We start from the raw sequence: 10,000 nt of genomic DNA on the forward strand, positions 1-10,000 counted from the left end.
CCGAGTCACAGCACCTACCCTACTCAGCGCAGGCACATAGTGGGTGCTCCATCATAACGATGAAGGACCACTGTGACCCGGGGGACCTCCTCAAGATACGAGACCAATGGAGAAGGTTTATTTCCATTTTTGACTTGGAGAAGCCAGAGTGAACACGTCTCCTGTATGTCCACACGAGAGCCCGCTCACGAGTCTCTCTCAGCATCACTTGTCTTACAGTCGGCCCTCCGTATCCGCAGCCCTAAACCCTCAGATTCGACCAAGCGTGGCGATGACCTTGGATAGGAAAGACTGCGCTGCAAGCGACTCAAGCATCCGTGGGTTTGGTCCGGGAACCTGTCCCCAGCAGGTCCCAAGGAGGGACTGAATCAAGACGAACGGATGCCTCGTGGTCCCAACACAAGGGGAGACCACTCGGCCGCACAGAGGAGGGCAGCACAGCGCCGGGGCCGGGAGCCAACAGAGCGCTCCCACAGGACCACGTGCGCCCTCCCGACCCTCCGACGACGCACAGAGAGGGAGGAGCTGGCGGGGGCGGGGCCGGGCCGGGGCGGGGCGGGGCCGGGGCGGGGCCGGGGCCGGCCGGGCTGCTGACCGAGGCTTGGGTGCTTCTGTTGAGGAACGTTCTCCGTTAGTGGCCGCACAACCTCGCGACCCTCCTAAGAACAGCTTAACTGTATGCTCAGCTGGGTGGGTTTTAGGCTGTGTGAGCTACATTTGGATAAAGAACAGAATCTGAAGCGACTAGGCTAGCACACCCCCGCCGGCCAGGCCCGTACCCAGGGAAGGCCTCGCATGGTCCGAATGCTGTCAGAGGGGAGTCTGACACTTGTGTAAAAGAGCAGAGGCCGCAACTGGGGTGAGCAGGCCCCCAGCTGGGTGGGGGAGCTGGGGAAGAGACCCCCTCCCCCCACTCAGGAAGGCTCCACTGCCGCCCTCAGTCGCCACAGAGGCGTTTTTAACTCCGGCTTTTCAAGGTGAATAAAGAAGAAAAGCAAGTAAATAAATAAATAAAAAAGAAAAGGCGCTAAGTCAGAGCCTTTAAAGACAGTGCCAAAGTCAGCATGAATACTGACAGGGCCAAGAAGAGTCCTGAGCACAGGATTCCGGGTTACGCCTCTCAAGTCAGTCAGCCCTGTTTCCTCCCAAGGGGCCCCCAAACTCCCAAACGTGTGGGGCTCAGAAGGCCTCTGGGACCTCACCCACCCCCGGGCCCTGCCACCCTGCCCAGACTCACTCCCCCCAGCTCCCCCACCCTGGGCTCAAGTTCTGCCCTATGCCTGGAGACCCCCGACCCGCCTGGAGACCACTGACCCGCCTGGAGACCCCCCTACCCGCTGCCGAGGTGCAGCCCGCCTGCCCGCCCAGGGCACCCATGTCTGCACAGGCTTTGCCCTCTGTCCCCACAGCCACCCTTCTTCCCGGAGACCCGAACCCCTTCCAGGACTTCCTGGCCATCGCTTCTCATCCTCATCCCTGAGCAGCTGGAAGGGGCCCAGATGCAGCTGAGGGTGGCCCGGAGCCAGGCCCCAGGCCGCCCATGTGAAGCCAGCCAGGTCCCCTAGGGGAACCCAGGGAAGCATGCCGCACCCCCAGCACCTATGAGACGCAGGTGGTCTCTGGCCTTCCCTGGTCACCTGTGGAGAACCTGGCCCAGGTGGGCCTCAGGGAGACGCTGACCACGGGAAGCTACAGGCCAACCCCCAGCCGTGTGGGACACGAGGCCTCCGCACCACCCCCCCAACACCCAGCTCCCCTGAAAGAACACTGCCGCCCATGGGTGTTTCCTGAGTGCAGAGGCTGGAGGGGCCAGCGGTCGGGCAGCGGGGTGGGCGGCGTCCACCACCCTGGGCCTGTCTCCAGGAGGCCTCATGGGCAGCGTGCGTGAGGCTGTGGCCCCAGCACCTCGCACCCTGTAGCTCACACTAACGGGTCAGCTTTCAAAACCACCTCTGTGTTCACCAGCGACGAGCACACGAGGCAAACTGCTTCCGACCCGGGGACCTTGCAGCCTGATGCCATGAGGGTCACAAGTGCCCTGGCTGTGTGGTCATCCCCAAGGGCTCACGGGTGTCCTGTGCTGGGAACGTTAGGGAAGGGCGCTGGGCTGGTCTTCAGAAGCTGGCCAAGGTGACAGTCGGGCCTAGAGAAGCCGGCTGGGCCCAGGGGCCAGGCACACAGATTCTGAGACTGGGCGGGACAGCCCCACTACGCCCAGGGCTGAGACCCGGAAGGGCCCAGGGGAGTCTGAGGCGAGGGGCATCTCCCGGGAGGATGAAAGGGCTGAAAAGATGGGAAGAAACCTGGCCGAACTCCCCCACCTCCAAGTGCTCAGAGGCCCCGGCTGTGGTCCTCGGGGGTCAGCAGGCGCTCGGAGTGGGAGAGCGTCAGCCCGTGGAAGGCTGGCCCACTGACAGGGCTCACCGTGTCGGGAGGTGGGGTCTCCGCGTGTGGAGGCGCAGGTCAGGGCCCTCAGGGGAGCTGGGAAGGGCGGCGTCTGGGGGGCCGATGAGGGACCCGCCGCCAGGCTGTACCTTTAAGGAGTGTCCCCCAAAGGTGATCTACATCCACCAGTCCCGAGACGGGCAGCAGCCCACGGTCTTCACGGGAGACTGTGTCTCACACTCAACACCCTCGGTAGAGAGTCTTCTGGAGCACACGCACCCACCACGAGCACCCAGGGCCCGCGTGCAACCCAGTGACTACAGGCTCTTTAAGAGCATTTGAAAACGTCTGTGTATTTGTTTCTGGGGGTGGAGCGCACAGCTCACACGCCTGATGAGGATGTCCAGGTGTTGCTGCTTTATTGAAAAGTCATCCTGAGAAAGAATGATTCAGCTTGCACTTTCTATGGAATACACTGAATAAAAAAAGGCCCAACCGATTCAAATGATATTTTTTTTTAAATGTCCTTTTTGTCAGGTTGAGATTTTGGCTCAACTTAGAGCCGAAAAGTGAAAGTGAAAGTTGCTCAATCGCGTCTGACTCTTTGCGACCCCATGGAATTCTCCAGGACAGAATACTGGAGTGAGTGGCCTTTCTCTTCTCCAAGGGATCTTCCCAACCCAGGGATCAAACACGGGTCTCCTACATTGCAGGCAGATTCTTTACCAGCTGAGCCATAAGGGAAGCCCCAAGACCTTCCCAAAACAAAGGTTTCAAATGAAAACCTGGGCGGCCCTGGACCCCAGGGCACCCGCTCGCAGGGATGTGGAGGGAGGAAGCCCCTGTGAGGACTGTCCTTGTTCCTTCTCTCCTGGGACCACAGGCTGGCCCTGCTTCTTCTGCTCCTGGTCAGCAGAAGGCCCGCAGCTTCCTTGGCGGGCTCTCCGCTGAGACAGCTGTTCGTCCCACAGCTTCCCGGCCTCCCCCGGATGCGGTGGGAGCTCCTCCCCGCAGATGACACAGCTCTGATCTGTGCGCCCTCTTCGCTGCCTTAGCCTGCTCTCCCCGCTCCCGGGCACTCCCCCAGGCTCTGAGAGTGGCCCCAGAGGCAGGTGGGTGCCCTGACAGGCCAGAGACACCGAGTCAAGTCCCAAACTTGCCCCGTTCCTGTGGGGCAGGGGGCTGGCGGCCCACGGCCCCTCCCCCGCCGAGGGAACCCATGACCCCTGTGTCCTCCGGGGAAGACGAATGGTTGTCTCCTCTCGGCTCCGTGTTGTCAGGTTCGGTGCTGAGAGTCAATACCTTCACCTTGACGTGGAAACTTCCTGATTTATCAGCCAGCTCCCCTCCCGGGCGAGCGCAGCCCCGCCACGCACAGCCATCGGGCTCCGGGAAGAGCAGCCTGTGGTCACAGCACTTGGAAAACAAGCAAAGCCCCTCTGATGACAGACAAATGTGTCTTGTTAGCAACTGCCCAAAAGCGCTTGACTTGTACTAATAACAAAAAGGCCATGCTGGTCACCGTGGGTCCAAAGACGAAGCACCCTGTCACCAGCCTGGTTGGGAAATTAGCAAATAATGTTCTTTTCCTTGATAAATGGGTGACAGCTTCCTCTCACCAATCATTTCTAACATTTTGATGCATGCCTATGATCCCACTGGAGGAGCAGAAAAGTTTACTGGCCCTCAATTTTCAGATGATGAATGGAGCGCCTCTAAATGTGCGATTTCTGGATGAGGTATAGTTCATTTTAAGCAATTCTAGTAAATGGGTGTCACTGATTAGGACAAATCGTCTACTTGTGCAACAGCACACACGGTGTGCCTCATTCTCCGGCCTCCTCTGAGACGGCAGGCAAGGGGACGGCAGGGACCCGGGAGGCCTCGCCACCCGGCTCCTGAGAGGGCCGAGGGGCTGGGCAAGCATCCCCCGAGCCGTGCCTCGTGCTGGAGGACTCACTGGTCGCTGTCTGGTCCGGGGCCGGGCCGTACCGTGCAGACGACCCCAGGGGGCCCGCCCCTCCCTCTGTGGCCCCGAGGAGCCCCACCAATGGCCCCAGAGACGACCAGGTGGTCTGCTCGCCATCCCCGCCAACAGGGACAAGTTCGTCCTCTGCCCCCGGCTCGCAGCCAAGGACGCGCAAAGGTGGGTGGGGCGGGCGAGACATCCTGCTGGAGTCGTGCGTTGTCTGGGGGGCTATCTCAGCTCTTGGGCCCTGCAGGGGTCTCCCCAAGCTGCTTTTCCACTTGACCGTCCTCACATTAAAAGCAAATCTATCTGTCCTCCAGGGCGGCAGAGGTTGCCACTGACGCCATCCGACTGGCCAGCGGGGACCAGCGATGGCCCTGGGTCTGCAGGGTCCTCGCTACATCCAGGAACGCCCAGGGAGCTGCTGAGAGCCGCTGGGCCTCACTGGCTGGGACGGGGAGCCCAGGAATCACAGACACGGGCTGAAAGTGTCCTGAACCCAAAACGCAAATACCTCCCCCGCATCCACCTCCGTGGGCAAAAACTGATCACCAAAGTAATCAGGTGGCTTACATTTAAGGGGAAGGAAGGCGTGAGCAAGCAGCTTAGCAAAGTAAAAATAGTATGATAGGTAGAAGACAATTAGGAATCGTCCGCTCGGTGGATACAAGTAATCTGTTTGAGAGGCACTGGGCTGGGAAACAGCAGGTCGGTGTGGCAGTGCTCGAAGGGTATCGACTCCGCCGCATGTCATCAGCTGTTGACAGAATCACGTCTGGATGCACACACAAGAACTTCAAAACACTCCGGAAACACCCGCGCCCTTCGAGAGGCGGTCCCAAGTGTGGGTTAGGTAGCGGGAGACTGCCAAAGGATGTGGTGGCCCCCGGGGCAAGCCCACAGCTACCCCTGGTGCCAGACAGCTCCTGAGACAGAGCGAGCGCCCCCCGCCCCCGACATGTAGCCAGTTTTAAGCCGACTCCCTGGGAAAGCCCCTGATGCTGGAAAGACTGAAGGTGAAAGGAGACGAATCAGATGGCTGGATGGCATCGCCGACTCAAGGGACATGGGTTTCAGCAAACTCTAGGAGGTATTCAAGGACAGAGGGGCCTGGCGTGCTGCCGTTCATGGGGTTACAGAGAGTCAGACACGACTGAGCATCTGAACAACAACAACAAACGATTTTTTAAAAAAAGAAAAGAAATGCCGTATCGGGAAGAGTGAGAACTGTTGGCAACTGCTGGCTGAGCCTCGTGTCTGAGCCGCACATCTCAGTGCGGAAAGCGGCCGTCTTTCTGTCCTCGTCTCGTCCACACTTGGCCGCTGTGCTCGGCCCCTGCCACTCCGGCCCTGGCACGGCCTCTGCCACCATCCTGCTCAGTAACTGAACTGGCTGTGCCCGTGGCAGGCTGCATGCTCATGCCTGGCCATTTGTGATAATTCCTTTAATTGAGCAAAAGAAATCTCTAAACTGAGGGGGGGTGGTCAGCCACACATTTGGGCCCGAGAGAGCTACAGGAAGAGCCCCTGGCTGCCACGCCCACGAGTCAGGCCACCACCAACCAGCTCCTGCCCTTCGATGTCACATGGAGCCCTCTGCCACACAGACACGCTGGGAAAAGGGACATTTGTGATTGTGCAAAAGCACCTCACCACGCTCGCAAAACGCTGTCTGTAAAAGCAGTTTTCCCTCGAACATAATTTCAATTAGAAGCATACAAATTCCAATTTGTCTTAATCGAATAACACCGCAATGCTTACATTCTAATTAAAAAATAATTTCTTTTATTGCTCTGAACAACTCGATGTCTTTCTACTGGTTGAAATTATAAATGTGAGACTGTTCACTCTGCCCATGGAGTTCCTCAGGTAGGATATTCCGGGACTGTTTTAATTATTATTAAACGAGCAAACGATACACTATTAGACAAATATTAAAACAAGCATTGCACTCAGTTATTAATTTGCACTGTTCACTTTTAAATGCAGCAAATATCTCATTAATTTAATTTTAGGTGCCCACCCGTTTATATTGCATTTTACAGTCTGGAAGGCAATTTACTATTAACTGGCAATTACATACAGAGTGATTGTTAATTCTGCTCCTAAGTGCTAGCCGCTTGAAAATTGTTCTCTCTCTCTAATTTTTGACCTTCTTGCAACAGGGGTGAGGCGCGCTGGGAATACAAAGGACTGGTGCGGAGGAGCCGGACATGTCACTGTGACTCATTCTTTTAATTCACCGTGCTAACCCACTGCACCGCCACCGCCTCCCAAGGTAATTCTGCCTTTACCGAGGCTGAAAGCAGCCGGCAAAGGGGCCTGGCTGGGTGGGCTCGGCCCACCCCACCGCACACCCACTCTGGAGCGACGCATCGGGTCTGGTTCAGAAGAACCTGGGGTTTCTCAGCTGCTGTAAACAGCTCGTTTAGACCTTGGCCTCTGGCGGCCTGGCCACCTCACCCAGGAGGGCTCAGAGAGATGCGTCCCTGCGAGCCTGCCGATGACGGGAGCCAGACGCCCAGGGGATGGGGCTGCCCGCAGGGTGTCCGGCCTCCAGGAGGGCTGGCGCAGCCTGCAGAGAGGAGCGAGTCCCTGTGATTGCGCCTCTGTCCCCATCAATTCCAGGGCAGCACAAATCAGACAGAAGCTTCCAGGTCAGACAGGTTATGACCCCACCTTCCCTCCGCTCCCGGAGAGCTCGGGGCCCCCTAGCCCTGACGCGCATTTGAAATGTATATTCCCGTTGATGATGCTCGGGAGGCGTAGATGAGCCCCCCGCAGGAGGGGGCCCGGCTGGCTGAATGGCTTCATTGAAGCATCCATTCATGGGAGAACCCTTTGTGGAGGAAACCCCAGAGCTTTGGACCACCAGGACCCCGAACGTGGGGTCTGAGAAGCCCCCTCACCATGGTGTGGACGCAGCATAGACCGCAGAAGTGGACGATGGGCACTGGGACACGGGTGTCCCTGGAATGGACTCGGGATGCCTGCTTCCCTGAGGGCAGGGGCCCTCTGGCCAAGGAAGATTTTCTGCCCCGCTGGGGGCAGCTGGCTATGGAGAGCCGCCCCAGCTTCACCCACCCCCCCATGGCACCCGAGCGGCTGGGCCTCAGCCCCAGGACACCATCTGCCCATGCCACGGTGCCTGCATGCCCTCCCTCCAACCATGACGCCCGGCTCGGCAGCCCTCCTGCCACAGGGGCCGCGGTCCCCGGTAGCCCCCGGAGCACTTAAGAGGAACCAGGCCTTCCTGCCGTCACGTCTCTTCTGAGTCAGCACGCCGACCACAGCCTGCGGGTCTCTGCACCCAGAGCCCACAGGTCAAGAACTGGGTATCTGGAGACCCGTGGGGGCATGGCCGGGAGGCCAGAGGGGCTGACTCGGGGGGAGGGTCCCTGTCCGTCTGGGGCAGACCCGGGTGGTCCCACCGCCTACAGATGCCTCCACCCCCAAGTGCCTGGCCCAACCTGGTACCCACGTGGCCCGTGGCCGCTCAGGGCCTGCCAGCGAATGCACGTCCCCTCCTCCGAGGGACCCGGATGCCTCAGCAGCTGTTCCAGGGAGCCCAGGGGGCAGTGGAAGCGGGGGTCAAGCGTCCCCCAGGGCTCCCAGGCAGGATGCGGGGTTCGGGTGGCCCCCAGGCCCCCCAGGCGATACCAGGCGGGGTGGAGCAGGGCTCCCTCTGCCCACATCCTGAGCTCATGGCCAGACACCCAGCGGGGTACCCACAGGTCAGCAATGGCCATGCAGAGGCGGCTGAGAACTTCGGGGAGACAGCCCATCGGGGACCCTGCCCATCCCCAGCCCTGGCAGCCTCAGAGGTCCTTCCACCCAGAAGAGCCCCCACCATGGCCACGGGCATGAGGCTCACAGGAGGCCCCGGCTGCCCGCCCCGCTTCCTGAGTCTTTATTATTTTGCAGGCTGGGGGCCGCAGTGGGGGGGGCCCGCTGTCCGTCATCTCCTGGTCACACCAGGGGGCCCGAGCCCCCGCCCTGGAGGTAGACGCCCATCAGCGTCCCCAGGGTCTTGGGCCCCAGGCGGCATGCGCTGGCCCCAAGGGCGGAAATGGCTCCTCCCTGCCCTGCTGACTCGCTCAGCGCTGCTCAGCGCCCAACTGGAGGCCGCCTCGCCCCATCAAGGGTGCAGGCATCTCTGCAGCCCAGGCTGTCGAGGGTCTGGGCACCTCTGGACATGGCAGCCCTGCTCTCGGCCAGGACCTGAGCCAGGTGTAGCCCTGGGGTGACACTGAGCCGGCCCGAAGAACTTACACTTCACATCTGCTTCCTAAAGGGGGAGGGGGTGAGTCATCTCCACTCCTCACCCCGCCCCCGAGTGGAAGGCATGTAGTCAGACCCTGAGGCCCAGCCCAGGCTCCCGCAGGGACCTCACAGCCACCCTGACCAGGTGAGCATGTGGAGGCCACCCTGTCTGAGAACAAGCCCTCACCCCCTGGGGGCTCAGCACGTGGAGCCCTCTCAGACATCCCAGCCTCTGTGGGCGGCAGGACCAGAGGCCTCAATGCGGACGAGCCCTGTGGTCACCGTGGTCTTTCCCAACAGCAGCCTCGGACGGATCGTGTCCTCCAAGCCACCTGTGTGCAAAGCACTGCGGAGCATGGCTTCTGGATGGCGGTCCAGGACCTCAGAGGGGACCCTTCCTGGTGATGTCCGCGTGCCCAGCCCCGCACAGAATTCAGACCCTCCATCAGCAGCAGGGCAGTGTGTGGTGTGAGGCCCCAGGCCGGGCAGAGACCTGCTTCTGTTATCCACAGGTATGGGTGACCTTGGGGACACAGCCTGACCTCTGGGACCTCACGGGGCAGCCACCCCTTGGACGCTGGGAACGTGGTTACCGACAGCCCACCGCATCCTTTTACAGGCAGGACCACAGAGGGGGTGAGGGGACGGATCCCGCGGCCCCAGGGATCTGCACCTGTTCACGGCGTCACACCAACTGGTCAAGGATGCAGAGACTTCCCCGATGACACCACCCTCTGGCTCACCCGCCAGCCCTCCCTGCAGAACCGTGCGGGGCCCCCGGGGGCCATGGAGAGGCCCTCCTGGATCAGGGAAAGCTGGAAAGGTGGACTCACCGGTGTAGACAAACCGCCCTGGAGCACCTTTACAGAACTGCTTGGACTTGTAGGACAAGGTGACTTCGACGACTCCAGGAATGTGCCTCGGTGGGGTCTGGACACGGATGGCGTGGGGCGTGATCAGCTACAAGAACCACAGTGCACAGGCCCTCAGCAGCGCTGGGCGCGAGAGGCGGACACTCGCCAGTTGGACATAATTACCAAAAACGAGCAAAATTGGACCATCGTCTTGGAATGCTCCCTCCGAGCTGTCACCCAGACTCAGGACCTACAGTTGCGCTTTCAGGAAAATGTCTGCAAATGATCCCGGCTGTAGTTTGCAGGAAAGGCCACAGGGCATCATTCATATGAAAATTGCCACCATATGTCTCCTTAAACCTGCTCCTAGTAATTCTAGCACTAATTGTTCCAGGGCACTCGGGACCTCCGACGGCAGGTTTGAAACCCCAGGGCTGGGGAGGGGGCCAGAGTTCTGCACCCGCCCACCGGAGAAGCCCCTGCCTTGGGCGCACTGTCAGCTTTGAGGGGATCGGGCGGCGGGTGGCGC

The 10,000-nt window shown here is 60.1% G+C and overlaps 1 protein-coding gene across 32 annotated transcripts in view; it reads right to left on the reverse strand.

Annotated features, from left to right (window-relative positions):
• The window catches only part of EBF3 (EBF transcription factor 3), a 126,618-nt gene that overhangs the window by 19,963 nt on the left and 96,655 nt on the right, over positions 1–10,000 (reverse strand). For 27 of the 32 annotated variants that reach the window (XM_086378114.1, XM_086378115.1, XM_086378118.1 and 24 more), the window contains one exon: positions 9,451–9,577. In XM_086378114.1, the coding sequence (XP_086234240.1) occupies positions 9,451–9,577 (127 nt within the window). The other 5 variants (XM_086378142.1, XM_086378144.1, XM_086378140.1 and 2 more) reach the window with 4 other exon arrangements.

This window comes from Bos grunniens, chromosome 26, assembly GCF_055505025.1.
Source record: "Bos grunniens cultivar Pamir isolate PY7600 chromosome 26, Bosgru_T2T1.0, whole genome shotgun sequence".
Classification (NCBI taxonomy): Eukaryota; Metazoa; Chordata; class Mammalia; order Artiodactyla; family Bovidae; genus Bos; species Bos grunniens.